A 22,703-nucleotide genomic window follows, 5' to 3' on the forward strand; every position below is an offset into this window, starting at 1 on the left:
AGCTGGGCAGGGGCCGGGGTCGGGGGGGGCTGGGAGCATTCCAGGCAGAGGTAACGGCCAGTGCAAAGGCCCTAGGGGAGGAAAAGGCGTGGCTTGTGCAGAGGACAGAAAGGCCACGGGCCCTGGAGTAGAGGAGCAGAAAAATGATGTTTATTGACTGCTAGTTTCTTCTTTTCCCATCTTTCACGTAGATCTTCTCCCCTGAGCACCACTTTCAGAATCAGAAACGAAATGGTTAAGAAAGCCTCAGGGGTTGTGCTGGTTCTGAGAACTGGTTCCCAAGTGTCCCTCTGTCCCGATCCTCCCAGTCTCCGCCCAGCGCCTTTCTGACTCCAGATGTTCTCACAGTTTGTCCTCATTTTCCGATCACCACCTCTCACCTCTGCCTCAGCATCAGGCAGGCCGGCGCCAGCTGCTTTGGCCCCCGAAACTCCCACAGGCAGAACTGCTCTTCGTTGAGTCTGGGCCGCCAGCCCCTCCACCCTGCCTTTCCCCAACCCCCTTCACCCCTTTTGCTTCCGCCAAATGGAGCCCCTCCCAGGTCTTGAATGCCCATCCTTGCCCACTCCGGGCCTTGGCATATTCTGTGTCCTCTAACCAGAGCACACCTCCTCCCCACCTTGGCCTGGCCACCCCCTGCTTGTCCTCAGGATGCCTTTGGATGCCACCTCCTCAAGGAAGTCCCCCCTGCATTTTCCAACAAGGTCAGGTCCCCCAGGAGTGTGTTCTCATGGTTCCCAGATGCTAACTGCCTGTTGCAGCAGACATATTTTGGAAGGACTTTTCAGCCCACAGGCTGCCCTTCTTGGAGAAATGCCCTCATTCCCCCCGCCCCCGCCCCACTAGCAGTGGTCCAGGGCAGTCCTCGCCTTGGGGAACCAGAGCAGAAGCAGACATCTGGACTTTTCGGAGCCATCAGATGCTTTCTTCTTGTGCTTTGGAATTGGGGCTGAAAGATGTTTGTCGAGTGTCCCCCCTGTTGCCCTGAAGAAGGAGTGCAAATGGGGAGGGAACTGTGGACCAGCCGAGCTCAGCCAGAGCAGGGAGGGCAGGGGAGGCCTCCGCTTCCTCCTTGGAGAAACCCTCAGCTCCCCCAGGACAAGATGAGGTACACCCGCCTGGCCCCAAACAAACCGTGCTCTCTGCCCAACACCAGGCCCGGCTTCACATCATCCCCCCACGCCTGCAGGGGAGACCCCTCCTATGGGGGGTGAGTGTGGGCACAAAAGGTAGGGTGATCCAGGAAGGAGGGTGCAGAATAGGAAGGGGGTGTAGCCCGCACACAGGCTCTTCACTGGTATGTCCTGCTGCCTCTCCAAATGCAATGCCTCGGGGTCAGTACCAAATAAGAGTGAAGGGCTCAGGACTCTAGTCAGACAGCCATGTTTGAGCCCCGCCTGAGCCACTTACTAGCATGTGACCATGGGCAAATCCCTGATCCCCGCCGTGTGCAAGTTTCCGCTTTGGGTTTCCTATCCGGGCTCAATGAGCTAAGATAGTTACAGGGCTCAGCACTGTGGCTGGCGTGGCACATGCTCCACCAATGATAACCATTGTTGCTGTTATGAGTCAGTAAGTGAGCTCCCCGTCACCGGGGGGTGTGTAAGCAGAGGGCTGGGGATCAACTGTTGAGGATGTTAGAAAGGGTATAACAGGCCTGGGTGGGAGGAGGGATCTGATGACATCTTAATTTCTCAATCTCAAAGGTCTCCCCGTTTCCTTCCTCCACCAACCGGCCCCGGTACACAGCTGAGTGCCGATTGCAGACAGCGGGCAAAATGTCAGAAATTTCCCCGAGAGACAAAGGAAGGGGTTTTTGTGGGTTTTTCATTTTTCCTCTCTTGCATGCCCGGAAGCACAGGGTCAATAAAACTCCAGCAAAATGCCCCGCCCACCACACCAGCATGGGGCACTCAGCCACCCCCGGTCACTGGGCCTTGGAGACGGAACATGTGGGGGAAGGGAGCCCCCTTTTCCCAAGTTACAGCAACTAAGTGGAGGGAGGCTGAGACTGAGATGTCACCCTCTCTCTCCCCACCCACTCCCCATCAAGCCCTGCCAGGGGGGCTGGGGGGCATGGGAAGGAAGTGTCTGTCTTTCTCCCTGCGGCTGGGATTGCAGGTGCTATGGAAAGTCACAGAGCCCTGTGGGCCACACCACTCAGGAACCCTGACCGCTGCTCTCCTGGGGAGATGCGGTGTTGTTTAAGCCCCCAGTCTGCGGTATTGCGGTATTTTGTTATGGCAGCCTGAGCAGACTGAGACAGATGGGTAGATGTATGGGGGATGGGTGGCAGAAAGAAAGGGAAGGGGGATGAGAGGCAGGAGGAGGGAGAGATGGACAGGTTAGTGAGTGAGTGAAAGAACAGCTAGGTAGACAGGCAGGTACGTGGGTGGGTGGGTATGTGGGTGGCCGGCCCTTAAGGCACTAAAGTCCCAAGCACTAAAAAAGCATGGGAACCCACCTGTTACATACTTCAAGTCCAACACTAAACCAGAAAATAAAAGCGAGACAGTCCAATGAAGTTCTACTTTTTCCCCTACAATGACTTCTTACAATCATTTTTGGAAATGAAAAATATCAAATTCTTTCCCAAAATATTTCTCTTGGTCCTTGGTGGCCTGAGCACGGGCTGGGTCTGCGCTCATGGTGGAGCAAAGAGGCTGCAGGTCTAGGAACAGACTGACCAGGGTTCCTGCCCAGCTCGGGCCACATACCCTTGGCGATCTTGTGCATTGTGGCCTGTCGCCATCCTCCAGACAGCAATGCTGGGCCCTCTACCTGTCCTGAAGACCCTTGCCCACTTCCAGTGGCTTGCTGTCCTCAAAGCGAGAGGCAGTTATGATGAGCCCATAGGTGCAGTCCTCCCTCACACCCTCTGCTGGCATTACTAATGTCTTTCCTCCCCCATGAGTCCCTGTTCCCGGAGGTCAGAGACCACAGCTGAGCCCCATGCAGCTAAGGCCACTGGATGTGCCTTGGGACTTTGATAACAACCACAGGGGATGGGGATGCTTCATGACCTTGTGACCCTGAGCCTCATCTGCAAAGTGGGGAGAACAAGACCCATGCCTGTTCTGGAAGGATTTCCTGTTGGTGCCCTTCATCTACTCATGGGGCTCATCATTGTGCTGGGGGCAGGTGAGCCTTCCAGGAAGCGAGCTCTGGGCAGGGAGACTGGTCCCCAAGTGAGCTATAGTCCTGGCAGCCCTGGGACAAACGAGTTCCCAGGGCAGGAAAGATGAGGCTTGCCAACTGCTCGTAGGCCTGGAAATGAGCGGCGGTCAGGGGGTGGCAATAGCCCAGGCTCTGGGGTCATAGAACCCTGGGCTCCAGCCCCAGTTGGCTCCCCCATTTCCCAGCTCTGTGACCTTGGGCAACTTGCTTAACCTTGCAGCACCCCTAAAAGTCTCATCTGCAAAATGGCAATGACCAAGGATAATGGTGAAGATCCCATGGGAGGACGCAATGCGTGGGAGGCCTCAGACTAGTGTATATGCCGGGAGTATTCAACAAAGAGCAGCTATTCATTAAAACCTATAGCCAATGGCAATGACGATGTTGGCTCTGGTCTTTCCCACTCACCAATCTCCCAGGAGTGTTGTAACTTGAGGACAAAACTCCCCTCTCGTCCCCATTCCCAACACCCCTACTCACACTCGGGGCAGCGGTAGCAGCACTTCCCAGCAGCCTCGTTGTAGTAGCGGCTGGAGTCCCCTCCACAGGCATCCTTGGAGACTCGACCCTGGAGGGTGAAACACACTGGTGAGTCCAGGAGGGTCCCAGACACTCACCCTCCGTCCTGCCCCTCAGGTCCCAGCAGGCCTGGTCTCCACTTGCTATCAGGCCAGGCCTGAGGTGGAACCTCACGTTATAGAAGTCAGGGCAGAAACTTCCTGGAACCCGCTCCACCTTTGGTCTTCCCAGCGGAGGTGGAGGCAACCCCAGCCTTCCATAACTCAGGCCCCAAACCTTGAAATCTCCCTTGACGCTCTCCTCCAGTACTCACACCCAGCCCATCAGCAATTTCTCTCAGCCCCTTCGGACCAACATCGCCACCTCCTCCACCTGGTCCCAGCCCCCAGCCTCTCTCCCTGGGAATAATTCACTTGCTTCCTACTTGGCTTCCAGCCTGGGCCCAGCAATAAGAAGCTCTGGTAAACTTGTCTGTTGATGTCTAGCACTCATGCAGAAAAGCACACAGATCTCAAGTATATACACACTGAATTTTTACAGCATAAACACATCCTGCCACCAGCACCCAGATCCAGAAACAAGATACTAGTACCCAGCACCCACCTCCTGTCCCTTCCCGCCACGAAAGTCCCCCCCGCTAACCTGACTTCTACACCAGAGATTTGTTTTGTCCGCTTTAGAACTTTACCTAGATAGAAACGTACACCCTGGCAACTGGCTTTTTTAACTCAAAATTCTATTGTGAGAATCACCCACATTGTTGCAAACAGCAGCCATTCATTCAAGTTCACTGCCTTGCAGTATTGCATCCCATAAATATGCACAATTTATCTACTCTACTCTTTTTTTTTTTTTGAAGATGTTGGGGGTTGGAGTTTATTAATTAATTTATTTATTTTTGCTGTGTTGGGTCTTCGTTTCTGGGCGAGGGCTTTCTCTAGTTGTGGCAAGCGGGGGTCACTCTTCATCGCGGCGCACGGGCCTCTCACTATCGCGGCCTCTCTTGTTGCGGAGCACAGGCTCCAGACGCACAGGCTCAGTAGTTGTGGCTCACAGGCCTAGTTGCTCCGCGGCATGTGGGATCCTCCCAGACCAGGGCTCGAACCCGTGTCCCCTGCATTAGCAGGCAGATTCTCAACCACTGCGCCACCAGGGAAGCCCCTCTACTCTACTCTTGGTGGACCTTTGGGCTGTTTCCACTTTTTTGATCATTATGAATAATCCCACTAGGAACCTTCTTGTACCTGTTTTGGTGCACATATTTCCATTGGATGTATACCTAGGAGTGGAATTGTAGGGTCAAAGTATGTGTACGCTTAGGCTTTGACTGATTCTCCATACAGTTTTCTAAATTGTACTAATTGACATTTCACTGCAGGGTGTGTGTTCCAGTTGCTCCACATCTTTGCTAACACTTAGTATAGTCAGTTTTTTTTAATTTTAGCCATTTGGGTGAGCATATAGTGGAATTTCATTGCGTCTTTTATTTGCATTTCTCTGATGAGGGATGATGTTGGGTACTTTTTCACATGTTTATCAGCTGTTTGGATATTCTCTCTTGTAAGATGCATATTCAGGTCTTTTGCCCGTTTTTTTAAAAATTAGATAGTCCGACTTTTCTTCCTGATACGTGGGAATTCTTTATATATTCTGGATACAAGTTCTTTTTGAGTATATGCGCTGCAAACCTCATCTCCCATCTTATGGTTTGCCTTTCCACTTTCTTACTGGAGTCTTGTGATGAACAGGGTTCTTAGTTCTAATGAAGTGCAATTAATGTATCAATCTTTACTTTTACAGTTAATGTCCTATTTAATGTTCAATATTTGCCCACCCAATGCATTTAGATATTCTCCTACATTGTCTTCTAGATGGTGTTACTTAACCTTTCCTATTCAGATTTCATTTTGGTGCCTGGTGTGAAGTAGAGTCAAGACTCATTTTTTTTAAGGAATAGGCATTTTTAACAAGCTCCCCAATGTTCCCAGGGCTCCTTGAAAGCTAAGCCCCTCTGTTAGGGGCTGGTTCATGAGAGGAGAGTCTCCGCTGAGTTTGGGGGAAGGAACTTTGTCCTTCCTGCTGAATGAGAGGGGAGCATGAAGCAGGTTTCTGGGAAGACCCATAACAGGGAGCTCCAGGAATGGAGAGTGGGAGGGAGTGGGGGAGACAGGGGAGGAGGGAGCTGTGTCCCACTTCTGTGTCTTCAGCATCTGAGATGATGCCTGGCAGACAGGAGGTGGCCACTCATGGGATGAATGAGGTAAAGGCTTTCTTGGTTTGGGGGAGGAAAGCAGAAACCCTTTACCTGCTGGGGAGAGGCCTGGCCGGCCCAAGGGGATTCCCTAGTCTTTTCTCCACCCGAGGGAACTGTGAAAATAATAAACGAATACGTCTGCTATGGGCAGAGCGCAGCAAGGAGGCCAGCGTGGCTGGAAGGTGGACACGTGGAGTGTCAACTACATTCTTCATTTTTCTTTGTCTGCACATCTGAAATGTTGCCACATAAATTCGAAATGATAAACACAACCTACATTTGCAGACACCAGTCACACAGCACTTATGCGTCTCATGTAATCCAGAGCCCAGGGCCTTGAGGACAGTCTGTTTGCCAATGGCGCCCAGCCAACCCCTCCAGTGGAATCTCATTCTTCTCAAGTAAACAGAGCCTGTCTAGGGGCAGAGACCTGCCAGGACAACCCAAGCTTCTCCCTGACCCGCAGCATCTCACCACGCGAGCTCGGAAGCCTATGGCTGGGGTGGGCTGGGGGGCAGGCGGCGTGAGGGTTCAGCCCTGCTAGGCCTGTGATTGTGTGGGAAATTCTGGGCCCTTGGCCTGGGCTTTCCCCTCCTGGCCTGCCTGCCCCTCTCACTGACAGCTGTGGGCTCTGACGGGGACGTGGCCCTGATCACTCTCCCAGGGCCTGAGGCGACAGCTGAGGGGAGCCCAAATGCTTATCCTTCATCTCCTGCCACCTCACCCTGGGTCAGTGGAGGGCTGGGAGGGGCAGAGAAGAAGAGGGAACCCATGGTATTACCTATCACTCCCCCCCCCACCAACCATGAGTCACACATCACCTCCTTTAGGCCACCCCAAGCCCTTTGGGGCCAGATCACCACCCCACATTACAGATGAGGAAACTGCATCTCAGAGAGGTGCAGTTACCCACCCAAGGTCACACAGCAACTAAGCGCAGACAGGAGATTTTGAGCTTCACTGTGTCCCCAGTTCTCTCTCCCTTTCTGGGCCACAGGCTGCCCATCATGAAAATGAGAAAGGTCCAATGTGCTGAGAAGGACACCACATCACATCAGTGGTCTTCCTACCAAAAGTCCACAATCTGAATCAAATCATGAGGAAACATCAGATAAACCCAAACTGAGGGGTGTTCTACAAAACAACTGGCCCGGACTCTAAAAATGTCACTGCATGAAAGATGAGGAAGAGCTGTGGAATGTTCCAGTATAAAGGAGGCTAAAGACTGGAGAACTGAACGCAATGTCTGGATTGGATCGTGAATCAGGCTGGGAAGGGGGACATGCTATAAAGGAGAATATTGAGATAACTGGTGAGATTTGAATATGGGCTTTACATTTGATTATGTTCTATCAAGCTGAATGCCTGAAAACTTGTTTATGTAAGAGATGTCCTTTTTGTAGAAGAAACATGCTGAAATACGTAGGGGTGAAGGATCAAAATGTCTGCAACTAACTAGCCAAAGGTTCAGTAAAAGATGATAAGAATAAAGTGTATACATAAAGAGAGCGAAATAAAGCAATTGTACAAAACCACATGTGTAAATAGTAGCACCCCCTAGAATTCTAAGCTCTCAGGAAGGAGAGGGCAGCTCTTTTCAACAATAAATCTGTGTAAATCCGTAGTTTGCCACCAGGGGGCGCGATCTTCTCACCGTCCCCAGGGACAGTGGGATTTCAGCCAGGATGTCCAGCTGAAGCCCACCAGAGCCCCAAGAAGGGAGTAGAGAACTTGGGGGCCTCCGTTCCCGGGTGGGGCTTATGGGAGAAGGGCTGGCCCCCCCGACCCCAGGGAGAATGTAGGTGGGGTCCAGACTGGGGCATAGCTCACCCCATCCCCTAGTACTCACCCCAGACATCCCCAGGCCCCTGTGACTGGCCTTCTCTGGAAAAGACACTGGGGACTTTTCTTTGACTATGATGTCATGGCTTTACAAGCACCCAGAAAATGGGTCAATGCAATGCACACACGTTGCAGAAGTAACAACAGCACTTACTGAGCTCAAGGGCCCTGTGAGACCCTATTAGCACAGAAATCTGTCTGGGAGAGGTAAGAGTCTGCCCAAGAGCACACACCTTGTGGAGGGTCAGGCTCTGAGTCCAGTCAGCTGACCTGACCACTCCAGGGCTACACCAAACACCTACTGTGTGCTGGAGAGCTGACGGGTCCCAGAACTCCGTCCAGGGCCGGCACTCCAGTTGGGGAGGCAACCCCATCTTCCCAGGGTGTTCCCAGCCCGGAAACTAGAGAGGGGCGGAACCGGGGCCCTGAGCTTTGCCTTAGCAGCGTTGTCCGTGGTCCCCCAAAGCTGGCCCCCACCCGGGCTCAGCCCTCACCCCCGGCCCCATTCATTGCCCTCCCTCTGCCATCTCCCCATCTGTCCCACTGCCTCCACCCTCCTTGGTCTCCTACTACCCACTCACATGGGCCCTTCACCCATACCAGCTCCTGGCAGAGAAAGCAGCAGCCTCGGCGTCTACAGCAGCCTCTGAATTGTGAGGGCCCTGCCAGTTTCCGCTGGCCGTGGGCCCAGACCCTGGATGGCCCATCAACTCCTGCTGCCCCTGGAGAAGGGGGAGAGACAGCTGGGCCACCCTCTGACCCCAGCCTGGGAGGGAAGGGGGGGTCAGAAAGGGGAGAGTGGGAGGGGGAAGTCCGAGGCCTGGGAGGGGGGGCTTTTGGATGGGGTTCCCCGGCAGGTTTGAGGCAGAGCAAGTTGTCCACAGGGTGATGAGCTATGTAACCAGAGGCCTGTGGTCCAAGCTTAGTGGCATCAAGATAAAGACAGAGTGGCCTGAAACCTTCCCATTTCTAGACTTATTTTCAGGTTGATTTGGTTTTCCCTACAAAACCTGGTAAATTTCACTTTCAAAAAGCCCCACCTGGGGCTTCCCTGGTGGCGCAGTGGTTGAGAGTCCGCCTGCCGATGCAGGGGACACAGGTTCGTGCCCCGGTCTGGGAAGATCCCACATGCCGCGGAGCGGCTGGGCCCGTGAGCCATGGCCGCTGAGCCTGCGCGTCCGGAGCCTGTGCTCTGCAACGGGAGAGGCCACAACAGTGAGAGGCCCGTGTACCGCAAAAAAAAAAAGCCCCACCTGGCCACAGCTGCAGAAACACAGGAGCAAGGCCACACCTGTAGAAGCCGAGAGCCTAGAGCTGAGGGCGAGGCGCTGGGGTGGGAGATGGAGGAGTCAGGTCAGATGCAAAATACCCACAAGGGCTGGAGCTGGGTAGAGCTGGGAGGCGCACCCCACCCGCATCTCTATTACTCACAGTGAGGTGCCGGAGCCCAGTGGCATTGGCACCACTTGGGAACTTGCTAGAAATGCAGAATCCCAGGCCTCACCTAGACCTACCATCTATCCCATTTTACAGATGGGGAAACTGAGACATGGCGGTGTTAAGAAACTTGCCTCAAGTCCCACAGCTAGGCAGTGTTAGAGACAGGATTTGGCCTTAGCCATGTGGCTCAGGCTCTTATCCAGCAGGCTCTGCTTCCCTATTCCCGTCTGTTTAACCTCCAGGTCTACTCTCAAACCCACCAGCTCTTCCTCCCCTCCCCGTCTCTGGGCTTGAGAATGGCCAGCCAGGGTCTCCTCACATCCACCCATCCCCAGCATCCCACTTACAGTGCAGACGCCAGAACGATCTTTTCAAAACACAGATCTGGCCTCCTCCCCTCCAGCCTGTTGAAGATGAGGAGATGGCTTCCAACCGAACTATGGATAAAGGCCAAAGTCCTGACAGTGGCCCAAGAGACCCTGCCAGGCCAGCCCTGGCCCATCTGGCCTGTGCAACCTCAGGCGCCCTCTCCCACCAGCCTTCTTCCCATTCCCACACGCACCCTCCAGCAGCCTTGTACACACTGTTCCCCTGAGCATCCCATCCACCAGGTCCAGCACATCCCAACTCATCCTTCAGATCTCATTCATGCATGCCTCTTCCCCAGGCACGCCCCCCACTCCCTGATCACCCCCATCCAGGTCAGGTCTCAGCAGGTGAAAATCAAGATGTGGACAAGGCTCTGTCCTTGCTGGAGGCTCTAGGGGAAAATCCATTTCCTTGTGGTTAAGACTGAAGTCCCGTTGCTTTGCTGTCAACTAAAGTCGTTCCAGCTTCTAGAGGCTGCCGCATTCCTTGGCTTGTGGCCCCCTTCCTCCATCTGTAAAGCACACAACAGTGGGGAGAGTCCTTCTCCTATCACATCTCCCTCTTCTTTTGTGTCATCTCTCTTTAATGCAGCCAGGAAAGTTTCTCTGCTTTTAAGGACTCGTGTGAGGACATTGGGCCCACCTGGATAATCCAGGCTAATCTCCCCATCTCAAGGTCTGTACCCTTAATCACAGCTCCAAAGTTCTCATTACCGTATAAGGTGACATATTCACGGGTTTCTGGCCACAGAAACCTAGTAAGTAACCACTAGGCTATTCTGCCAACAGGCTGGGCTTTGTCATCTCCTAGTCCTGGGGGATCTGAACCCTCCCTCTGCCCTGAGGGTTCACCTGAGCTCCGGACCAAGAGACCACATGAAACTGAAGTCATCCTCCTCCCCGACCTTAAACACACCCATGACACACAGCGTATCCCTGTCCTGGCCATATCCCTCACGGCCATCACACCTAAGTTTGGGATCCAGTTCCTACCTCTGGTCTTCAGGAAGCTGAGTGGGACTGTGTATGGCTCCATGCAGCCTGGCCTCATAGCTGGAGATAAAACCCAAAGACAGTAGACACAGAAAGAGCCTGGAAGGAAGAGGAAGGAACCTGGAGCCCCTGGCAGGAGGAACAGGTAAGCACCTCCTCTGAGATGAAGTTTATGAGAGTTGATGAGTTTATCCTCACTGAGTATCTTCCATGTGGGATGGAGGAAGATGAGAAGGGGTCTCTGTGGGACTTCCCTGGTGGCACAGTGGTTAAGAATCCACCTGCCGACGCAGGGGACACGGGTTCGAGTCCTGGTCCAGGAAGATCCCACATGCCGTGGAGCAACTAAGCCCGTGCACCACAACTACTGAGACCATGTGCCACAACTGTTGAAGCCCGCGCGCCTAGAGTCCATGCTCCGCAACAAGAGAAGCCACTGCAATGAGACGCCCACGCACGGTAACAAAGAGTAGCCTCTGCTCGCCACAACTAGAGAAAGCCTGCGTGCAGGAACGAAGACCCGGTGCAGCCAAACATTAATTAATTAATTTTTTTAAAAAAGAATTGTACCAATTCAAAAAAAAAAAAAGGAAGGGGTCTGTCGACAGCAGAATAGTCCCCCTCCAAAGATGTCCACGCCCTAAACCCCAGAACATATGTCACCTTAAATGGCAATGGGGAATTAAGGTGACAGATGGAATTAAAATTGCTAATCAGTGACCTTGAGAAGGGGTGATGATCCTGGATTATAGGGGGCACAATGTAACCACAAGAGTCCTTAAAAATGCAAAGAGGGAGGCTGAAGAGTCAGAGTCAGAGTGTCAGAGAAGGAGACAGGACGGGTGCAGGGTCAGACGGATGCTATGCAGCTGGTGTGAAGACGGAGGAAGGGGCCACGAGCCAAGGAGTGCAGGTGGCCTCTGGCAGCCAGAAAGACAAGGGACTGGATTCTCCCCTGTAGCCTCCAGAGAGGAGCACAGCCCCACCTACACCTTGATTCCAGCCCAGGGACAACCATTTCGGACTTATGAACTACAGACCTGAAAGCTAATAATCTGTGTTGTTTCAAGCCACTGATTTTGTAGTAATGACAGTCACAATAAGAAAATAAGGGCTTCCCTGGTGGCACAGTGGTTGAGAATCTGCCTGCTAATGCAGGGGACACGGGTTCATGCCACGGTCTGGGAAGATCCCACATGCCGCAGAGCAACTAGGCCCGTGAGCCACAAGTACTGAGCCTGCGCTCTAGAGCCTGTGCTCCACAACAAGAGAGGCCACGATAGTGAGAGGCCCGCACACTACGATGAAGAGTGGCCCCCGCTTGCCACAACTAGAGAAAGCCCTCGCACAGAAACGAAGACCCAACACAGCCAAAAATAAATACATAAACAAATATGGGGTTTAAAAAAGAAAAGAGAACAGGGCCCCTCCTGAGAAGACAAAGAGTAATCCTGAGTCCCCTCTGCCACTCATTCACTGAAGGCCCAGCAGGAACCAGGCCCTGTGCTACGTGCTGGGGATGACACAGAGGCCAACTCCAGACAGTGACGTTTCGTGAAGACAGCTCCCAGGACAGGCACGTGGGAGACACTAAATAACAATCCACGGAATGAATGATGAAGGGGACCCTCACAGATGGGGTCAGGAAAATACACGAATCACTAGCACAAAGTGGAATAACGTAAGAGTCATGAGATAAACAGAGAAAAAGAACTAACGGGGGATTCATGATGGTTCTTGGAGGAGGAGAACTTCCGTTTTGGGGTTTGTTTTGTTTTGCTTTGTTTTGTTGAAGGATTCTTGAGGGGAGGGAATCTCAGACAGAAAGCTCCGCAGAAGCAAAGGTACAGAGGCCGGCAAGAATAGAGCTGTGGGGCATTCAGTGTCTTGATGGGCTGGACAGTGAAAGCAGAAGGACAGGAGGCCCAGGACTCAGGGCCTCAGTCTGCACTGGCTGAACTCTCGTCTCCCACCCTGCGTTCCAGCAAACACTGGTGCTGCAGGATGTCAGCAGGTGACAAGCGAAACAAGAAAGGAAACACAAAGAATCACTGGGTTCCATTTGAGCGGTTTCTCAGAACCTTTTTTTTTTTTTTTTTTCTCAGAACCTTTTATCTGCTTCCTTGCTGCCTGATTCTCTAAGGGAAGGTTCAGGGTGGGGAAGTGGGAGCAGAGGGACAAACTGTTTCCCAAACTTAGTTGGCTATAGAGCCCTTTCCTTGTGGAACTACGATTCCCTGGAAGTGACTTTGGGAAATACTGCCTTTGGCAGTAGGGAGCCACTAAGGTTATAGAGCAGCTAATATGTGAGGGGATGGACAGGATGGAGGTGAGTAACAAAACCAAGGTCTGGCCTCGGAGCCCAAATTCTGCAACTTCTTACTCCTCGCTTCCCACTGACGCCCCTCCTGCCCAGGAGAAACCCCAAGCCAGCCATGTGAGCCTGTTGTTCAGATAATAGCCTTCCTGGAGGTCCTGGGGCCGCAGCAAGTGTCCGAAATGCACACTCAGCTATACCTCAGACGTGGTAAAGTCCACCCCCATCCTGGAGTAACAGTCCCCTGTAGAGCCAGCCACCAAGGGACACTAGCAACGCCAATGAAAACTTGATGGTGTCAAAGAGTAAGGATGTGCGGAGAGTCAGCTCCCCAGTGGTACTTCGGCTTTCCAAGTCCTCTTGGAGGTGCCTGGGATGCCTTCCCCAGCGTCAGCCCACCTGCCCAGATGGGGCCGGCGTGCTTCTCTGACCATCTCTGTCCTCCCAGCCTGCACGGGGGTGGGGGGCAAGCCGGGTCCAGCCCCACCGCCGGACTGTCGGGACAGAGAGAGTATGTGTCCTGGTTGGGAAGGTGAAGGTTTGGTTTAGGGGTTTCATGGTCCTGGACGGTTGGAACCATTTCAGGGGACCATGCCCTCCCTGAGCACGGGAACAACGTGGGGCTCACGGCAGGCAATGAAATGAGGCCATGGACGATGCCTCTGGGAGTTCTCAGCCCCCTGGAGGTGAAGAGCCCCTCACATGAAACCTGCTGACGGAGCTTCCAGAGCAAGCCCCGGGCCCGCCCCAGACGCCCTTGCTGATGGTCCATGTGACCTGGATGTTGGTGAGGATATTGGCAGTATCCATGGCACAGAGCCTGTCATCCCAAACTATACAGGCTGGCCACCTCCTCCTTCTCTCCAGGAGCTTTTCCCCTCCAACCCAGGCAGAGGTGAGGACAGGCACTGGTGGGCTCCCGCAGGCCTGGGACGGTTCTCCGCACAGGACTGATTACACTGCCTTCCATGTTCCACTTCCCATGCTGCCGCCCTGGAGGGCAGGGACTGTAACTGGTTCACCTGCATCCTGCATCCACGGTGCCTAGCATACAACAGGCACTTAATAATGGCTTACCTCCACACAGCCCTCACCACATGCCAGGAGCTGTTCTCAGCACTTTTCATCTATTATCCCATATAATCCTTCCATCAGCCCTACAAGTTAGCTACTATGAGTATCCCCATTCTATGGATGGGGAAACTGAGGCCCAGAGAAGCGACTTAACCTGCCCAAGAGCACCATATGGTAAGTGTCAGAGGCAGGGTATAAACTTGGCAGGCTGACCCTTAACCATGACGTTCTGTCTCCAAAAAAAGATTTGACAGGGTTGCGGAGTGGGGGCAAAATAGATGAAGGGGATTAAAAGGTACAAACTTCCAGTTATAAAATTAATTAAGTCATGTGGATGTAATGTACAGCATAGGGAATATATTGTCACTAACATTGTAATATGTGTGGTGACAGATGGTTACTAGACTTACTGTGATGATCAATTCGTAAAGTACGTATCAATAAATGTTGAATCACTATGCTGCATATCTGAAACTAATAAAATATTGTATGTCAGCTATACTTCAATTTTTAAAAAGACTTTTTAAAAAAGATGACATGAAGTACGTGGTAGGTGGAATAATGATCTCAAAAATGTCCACAACCTATGGAAACAACATAAATGTCCATCACCAGATGAATGGAAAAAGAAGATGTGGTACATATATACAACAGAATATTACTCAGCCATAAAAAAGAATGAAATAATGCCATTTGCAGCAACATGGATGGACCCAGAGATTATCAAACTAAGTGAAGTAAGTCAGACAAAGATCATATCACTTATATGTGGAATCTAAAAAAATTATACAAATGAACTTATTTACAAAACAGAAAGAGATTCATAGACATAGAAAACAAACTTACTGTTACCAAAGGGGAAAGGAGCAGGGGGAGGGATAAATTAGGAGTTTGGGATTAACAGGCACACACTGCTATATATAAAATAGATAATCAACAGGGACCTGCTGTAGAGCACAGGGAACTCTACTCAATGTTCTGTAATAACCTACATGGGGAAAAGAATCTGAAAAAGAATAGATACATGTATATGTTTAAATGAATCACTTTGCTGTACACCTGAAACTAACACAACACTGTAAATCAACTATACTCCAATATAAAATAAAAATTAAAAAAAAAGGATACACACTAAGTGAGCTTATAGGTGCTTTTAATTTTCTTCTCTGTATGTTTATTTTCTACTCTTTCTGTAATAAATACAAATGTTTATTTTTAAAAATGTCCACGTCCTAACTCCTGCAATTTGTGAATATGTTACCTTATACGGCAAAAGGGGGCAATGCTGACGGGACTAAGTTTAGGGTCTTGAGATGCGGAGATCATTCTGGATCATCCTGGTGGCCCCTATGTAATCACAGGGGTCCTTATAAGAGGGAGGCAGGAGGGGCGGAGTCAGAGAAGGAACTGGAACAATGAAAGCAGAGGCCAGAGTGATTGGGGGCCATGAGCTAAGGAGTACAGGCAGCCTCTGGGAGCTGGAAAAGGCGAGGAAACAGATTTCCCCCTAATGTGTCCGGAAGAAATGCAGCCCTGCTGTGACCTGTTTTATTTAGACTTTTGACCTTCAGAGCTATAAGGTAATAAATTTGTGCTGTTGTAAACCACCAAATTTGTGACTGTTACATCAGCAAGAGAAAACGAATATCAAATGTAACCAGGATGAGATGGAATTCCCTGGCGGTCCAGCCGTTAAGATCCGAGTTTCCACTGGGCGGGGGCACAGGTTCGATCCTGGTTGAGGAACTAAGATCCCCATGCCGTGCGGCGCAGCCAAAAAAAAAAATGTAACCAGGATGAATGGAAGATCCTACCGTTGGGTTGGAATGAATCAACAGGAAAACATAGTGGCCCCCAAAAGATGTGGGGTCTTGGCTCACATCAGTAGAAGCAAGGTGGCTCCATTGAGGGAGGGTTGATGCTCCCTCCCCCATCTCCCTGCCCCGAGGCAGCACCACATCAGGGGCCTGAGCTCTGCAGAGAGCTCCCCACTCCAACACTCAACCCCACACTGACACTGGACATGTGCAAAACAGAACTCGTGCTTTTCTCCAAAACGCCTTTCTGTCCCATACCCAGTTTTCCCACCTCCGTAGACGACACCACCATTCAGCCACGTGCGGAGCCCTCAAATCTGGACAGGATCCCCCATTCCCATCTTGCCCTCTGCACTCACACCCAATCCACCCTCAGGTCCTATCGATTCTAGCTCCAAAGTACTCTCCTGTTTTCACGTCTCCACCCACCCCTCCCCTGGACCACAGCAACAGCGGGGCCTCCGGCTCCCCATCCTGCCCTATCCCCAGCAGACAGACAGATGTGACTCCCCCGGCAAAACCCTCCAACCACAGACAGAAGTCTGTGTTATTCCCTGCTTCCCCGCCACCCTCTCACACCACTCACCACACTGACCTCCGTCCTGTTCCTCCAGTTCTCACTCCTGTGTTGTCCCCACCTCCCAGGGAGAGGCCGTCCTGTTTTCCCCACCTAGGGTAGCTGAGCCCCTCTCACACTACCTGGTTAGAATCTTCTCCACTGCAAGGAGCACCATCCATTCACTGTCTGTCAACCTGGAGGAATGTCAGCTCCATGAGGCAGAGGTCTGGTGTGCTGGCCTGGAGGCACCTGAAGCCTCCAGAACACTCCCTGGCACACAGTAGGTGCTTGATAAACATTTGTGGAATGGATGAACCGGTAATATTAGGTAGTTAGTCAGACATTAGCAGCAAGGAGGTGACAATGGAGAGAAAAAACAAGAAGAAATCGAGTCACGCACCCAGCCCTCTGGGGGCTCTCCCTTGACCCCCACCCAGAACAGGTAAAACTATGGCCGTGTGGTGGGCAGCTTATCCTGATAAAGAGGGGCACCGTAACACAAGAGGAGGTCCCCAGGCTGTGCATGCCCAGACTAGACAGGCGTATAACCTATAGTAAACCCAAACTCATTACATCATAATTATAATAAAATCTACACTGTGGTTTTGCCCCCAAGTGGGTGTTTCTTAGCGATTCAGTGGTGACGCAGAGCTTGGGCCTGTCAATCAAATAGTGATCCCCTGTCCCTCACCCCCGCCTCCCTGCAAAGTGCTCCTTAAAAGAGCCCTTAAGCCTGTATAGGAATGCTGCTTTCACTTCGCTGAAACAGCCCACTCTCAGAAACAGCCCAAGCGCTCTCTCTCTCTGTCTCTCTGTCTCTCTGTCTCTCTCTCTGTCTCTCTCTCTCCCTCCCTCTCTGAGAGTGTACCTACGCTTAAATAAACTTTGCTCTGTGCTTAAGCTTAACATGGTAGTTTGCAATTCTTTGCTGACTATCATTAGCCGAGATTGCTGGTCAGGGCCTTCCGTTGACCTCCTCGGTTGAAGCTATTTTGTTACAACGCACGTCCACCCAGTGACATTGCGAGCAGGCTTGACGCCCATGGCACATGAGGAATAAACGTTGGAGACCCTGGGTGGTCTGGGAGATGGACTGGGAGACCTCGGGGGCCCCTCAGAGGTCTCTGTCTTCATCTCACTGGGAGGCATTTCTGAGGAAGGTGGACACATCTCGCTTACATAGCCGCAGTTCCAGAACCAGGACCAATGGGTAGATGCTTCGAGGAGACAGATTTCAGCACATACTAAAGACCTTCTAGATGTCAGAGTAACCCAGGATGACATGGGCTGCCTGGGCAGGACGGAAGGGAGGCCTGTCCCCAGAGGCCTACAAGAGGCTGAGTAATTACCAGGAACAGCCTGGGATGAAAGCCCTGGAGCAATGTCTGGCACAGAGCAGCTGCTCCTTTAAGATTTTTATGAATGAATGAATGAATACTTGGATGAATGGGCCTGAAGAGTTAGGCACTCGATGAGTAACTGATTGGCATATTAAAAGTCCCTCCTGATAAATGGAGTATTTATAAATGGAATGGATTATTTATAAGTGGAATATTTCCTGCCATATCAATAAACAAAGGATGTCGCAGTCACCAATGATTGTAGCCCTCCAATGGGAGCTGGTGAGCCCTGAGGAAACTCAAGATGTGAAAATACAGGCCCCAGATAGCTAAGGTGCGTATCAGAGGAATGATTTCAGTGAGCCCAGAATCTTGCACCTTCCCATACATAGAAAAGTGCTAAATTCCTAACTTAAGATATCTGGTTTTCTTTATTTGACAATAATCTTTTGACGTTCCGATTACCTGCCCTTCGTTGCAAAACTCCTATATATCGGGGCAGTTTCTCAGAGTTATCTGAAACGTTGTCTCCCGGGCTGCGGTCCTCATTTTGCCCCAGATAAAACTTAACTCGCAACACTCACGTGTGCATATGTATTTGTTTAAGTCACCACTCCCCACCAGCAAGGCCACCGAGGATGCCCAGTGCTTTTCAGCCCTAGGCAGCAAAGATTCTGGCATGGAGTCTTCCTACCCTCACTCCAACAGCCTCTGGCAGGAGAGGGAAGAGAGAACGAAGCTGGAGGACCCAGCTTTGCCCGGAGCTGCCTTTTTGGACAGTCTGTCCATCGGGTCTGGGGGTCTGGTCCTGCTCTGCCCCTGACCAGTCCTGGGACTGTAGGCAAGACCCCCCTCCACCTCTGAGCCTCCACATCCTTGTTTGGAAGATGAGGACCATGATGCCAGATAAGGCACCCCCACGTGGTGTCAGGGCACCACGGGCCCAACAAGGCCACGCGTGGTCCAGACTGAACTAAACTATCCACCTGTACCCAGGACACCGCACCCCCCCAAGCCTTCCAGTGTCCCCAGACCCAGACATCCCTCAGCTTCATTTTCCTTATAATGACGCTCCTTGAGGTGAAGGGAGGATTGAGGAAGGTGTGTACGAGCCTAAGGATGAATCACAGCTCAACAAACAAGTCTAGGTCAGATATGAGTGGGAGCAGAGGCAGAAACTTACAGTAAACGCTGCCCTTCTCCCAGCACTGACGGCTCTCAAGCTGAGTAATGCTCCCCCATCGTCTCCTGGCGGCCCTGGCTTCCCTCTAAGGAAGGCGAGGCCTCGCTTCAGACCAGCCCGCATCTCCTTCCACCTCTTCACATCAGGGGCCCCCTCTCCGCGTCCCCTCATTCTCGTGTAGAGTGGAATTCTGCCCCCAGGCAGGATTGGGGCCGCCCTTTCCAAGACAAAACCAGAAAGTCTTTTCTGCCCTCCTGCGGGCATGTCCGTAGGTGAGCACTCCGCTCTACGGGGTCGCGGTAGCTGAGCTCTGGAAACTCCGGTGGGAGGAGCTCCACATGCCTGAGAACCTCCCTCAGCAGGATGGCTAACTCAGGGCAGAGGTCCACATCTGGCGGGAGGAAAATGGAGCTGGAATGGGGCTGTGGATGTGGGAGGGAGACTGGCCTGGAGGAGGATGATAGGGGAGCTCTGCATCTGCAGAACTCCTGGAAAGGTCTTGGGCCTCCCTGTCTGGCCACCTCCACCCCAGGGGGCCTGGATAAAAGGATGGAGAAGTGAAGGAGGTGCTCGGACAATGAATTTTTCCCTCAGGATTTGCACCAGAGTAATCCTGGATCACATTACAAAAGCTTTCGAGGGGAGACTGTAGGAAGAGGCATCAGAGGCTAAATCTCTTTCTCAGAAGGGACACACAGTAAGAGAGCATTCTTGCCTCAGAAAGCCCACCACAAAATGATGGCGTCATGTTAAATCGGATGGCGAAGAAGAAAGGATTTAAAACTCAAGCCCTGATTTGGTGGGGCAGAGGGAGGGGTTGTTTTTTCTTTTTAATAATGAACTTTCCAAGTTCTTACTGGAACCATCGAGGTGGAAGAAGGCTTGAAGGGGGCAGCGGAGTACCCAGATGGGCAGACAGCCCCTCCCTCACCGGCGCCCCAATTCCTGCCCAGAAATGACCCATGTCTGGGCCCACAGGGGACAAGGGATGATCAGCCTCTCCAATAGGGAGGAAATGCAAATGAACACAACAAGGATATGGCCCTCTTCACCGGTCACATTGACAAAAATAAAAACTTTGATAAGACCAAAAGCCGGCTGGGATGTGGGGAAGTCACTACTCTACACTCATGCCCTGCTGGTGGGAGAGAAAAGCCTCTAGTCACCCTGGGAGGCAATTCTGTGGCATCTTTTAATTTGAATGTATTTTCGCTTCGATAGACTCTCCTCAGCTTCTTCTCTGAGAAGGAAGTACACACTGTTCCCCAAAGCATCCATGTGAGGCTGTATGTTGCAAGCCTCATGTTGCAAGCCCGCAAGCAAGCAAAGAAGAATGATAGGAACCTTACCACCCACCCGTCAGGGACACGAGTTAATAGACGATGGAACCCCCCCCCCCCATAGATAGTATTTTAAAAGGTCAGCGGGAGATCTGTAAGTATCCACGTGGAAAGCTCCCCAAGACACACTGCAGACATTGGAAAAGCCACATGAAGAAAGAGCTGTATGTTCCATATAGTATAGGATATGGAAAACCCTATGTATTTTTACAAAACAGATATAAATATGGACGTGCATCTATAAAGGTCTGCAGAGGAAACACCAAAGCAATAATGGTGGCTACATCGTCGTAGGAATAAGGATAAGATACTCAACGATTTAGTTTTATCTGTAGGGTTTCAATTTTCTTCTTTACTTTTTGCATTGGGGATATATTCATTTTTTCCTTGTGTAATTAAATACCTATTATTTTTTTAATTTAAAAAGCGATTTCACGCTATTGAAAGGAAGCACATGAGCGCCAGCCACCAAATGCTAGCAACCATCACAGCCCTTCTCACAGTCCTCCCTTCCCTTTATCTCCCCAAGACTTGGCACCCTCCCAAACTCTCCCCCTCCCCCAGGTTATCAGCAGAGGGCTTGGAGGGCCGGCCGGGGGTTCTCTAGCCAGGGCCTCTGTCGTGTGACGTGCAACGCTGTCAGCTGCGCCCCCTTTGCCCTCTGGTGTGTGTGGCGGCGGTGGGGGGTGTCTCACATCACCCTGTTGAAGATGGAAGGGGGGCAGGTGACTGTGCACTTTCCCTCCTTCATCCTGATGCCCACCCCACTTCCCTCCTCCCCCTGCCCTAAGGTTGGATGAATTGGACTGAACTCCATTTTGGGGTCCCCCCTCTTCCCGTAGGATTAAAGTGGGGTGGGAGGGCCCTGCCCCTCCCCCAACAGAATGTCATTGTTCCCACCTTTGCCTTCTGTACCCATAGGTAGCAGGCACTCACCAACACCTACTGTGTTCTATGCAGGGGTCCACCAGGACCTCTGTCTCCTCTTCAGACCCTGCGCTCAGTGCTTAGGCAGTAGACCACATCTGATTAACCTGAGTTCTCCCCCCACCCCGTGCCTAGCTCGGTGTGGGCCACTGGTAAGTGCTCAGTTTTCCTAAAGCAGTCCCCAGATTTGGTTCTGGGGCTTCCCACAACATATGTTTGCCCCACCGCTGAACTTTTTCCAGGGGTGGACACCCACCACGTGCTCTAGGGCACGAAATCTACACGTTGGTTGGCTGAACAGGGGTGGGGGAAGCTAATCTGTCTGATCTGGCTGGCTCACCCCTGCTTCTCACCCACACCTAACTCCCCCTCCCTCCCTAGACCCTGAGAGAGCCTGAATACCAACCTCTTTTGGCCAAGGGAGACCCCACCTGTCCTGCCCAGACCCCCATGGGCCTCACCTGATCTGCCCAGGACCCCCAGCCACAAACAGCCCATCTCCTGCAGGCAGTCCCCTCTGCTCATTTATATTAAATGAATGAATGAATGAATCATCCCAGCACCCTGAGAGGGCGGGAGAAGGCGCCCCTACTAGTCTGTCAGCCAACCGCCCACCTGTGAATACTTGCGATTCCGGTCCCCCTGCTTGTCACCTGTGCCCCCTCACCCCAGCTGGGCAGGGAACTAGCTGTGGAGCACCGCTGTTCTCCCCTTCGTCCCACCGGCCCTGCACTGTCCCGGGCTCAGGGCAATGACGGCAAGAAGGGGGCTCTGGCTCGTTGGCGCGTCCCTAGGATCCTGTCGTCCCCCTTACCTGTGGTAAGGCTCGGAGCACCCCCAGGAGCAACAGTCCCGACACAGCGCGGAGGGCGCGCATCCCGGCCGGGGGGTCGGGGGGAGGACTGGGCTCGTAGCCCACGCCACCTGCGCAGCCTGGGGAGCACGCTCGCCCACGTGCGGTGCCAGCTGCCAGGAGCCGCGCAAGGGCCCGCAGACCTCCCGCGGCGCACCTCGCAGGCACCCAACCGCACGCTGTGAAGTCACTTCCAAAGTGGACGCTCCTTCTCTGAAGGTTCAGCCTTAAGCCTTCCCTTCCACCACCACCCGAGGCGCACTAGGTACCCCAGACTGTTTCCAGGAACGCAGCTACTAGCACTCAAGACAAAAAGGGAGCAAACACGTGCAGAGATGACTCAGGAAAGCTACACTCCCCTTTTGCTGTTTGAATGGCCTGCCCCGGATTTGACAGAACCGGGACAGCTGGGTTGAGGGGCGGGGAGAGCAGCTCCCACCCCAGGATGGGGGAAGGGGGGCGGGTACTCACAGGAGACTGGGAGGCTCCAGTGGGTCTCAACCATCCCATCCCACCCCAAAAAATGGTGATACCTGAGTAGGTTCCTGATCCTGGCACTCTAATCGACCCAGACCTTCTCTCCTGACCTGGAGATTCTTTGCAAAGGACCGCTGGAGTCAGGAGACCGCAGAGAGAGGCACCATCAACAATTCACTCCCGTTCAAAAATATCTGCTGTAAAATGAATCAGTAGATGGATG

At 52.3% G+C, this 22,703-nt stretch overlaps 1 protein-coding gene across 3 annotated transcripts in view; it reads right to left on the reverse strand.

The window, feature by feature from the left end:
* Nucleotides 1-22,269, reverse strand: part of TNFRSF8 (TNF receptor superfamily member 8) — a 66,105-nt gene extending 43,836 nt beyond the window's left edge. For all 3 annotated transcript variants that reach the window (XM_024749672.1, XM_024749674.1, XM_024749671.1), the window contains exons 1-2: nt 21,965-22,269; nt 3,658-3,745 (exon numbers count right to left, since the gene is read on the reverse strand). In XM_024749672.1, the coding sequence (XP_024605440.1) occupies nt 3,658-3,745; nt 21,965-22,027 (151 nt within the window). In that variant the 5' untranslated portion in view covers nt 22,028-22,269. The remainder of the gene's footprint in view (nt 1-3,657; nt 3,746-21,964) is intronic.
* Nucleotides 22,270-22,703: the final 434 nt, after the last annotated feature.

The sequence above is a fragment of the Neophocaena asiaeorientalis genome, unplaced genomic scaffold (assembly GCF_003031525.2).
Source record: "Neophocaena asiaeorientalis asiaeorientalis breed wild unplaced genomic scaffold, Neophocaena_asiaeorientalis_V1.1 scaffold275, whole genome shotgun sequence".
Lineage (NCBI taxonomy): Eukaryota > Metazoa > Chordata > Mammalia > Artiodactyla > Phocoenidae > Neophocaena > Neophocaena asiaeorientalis.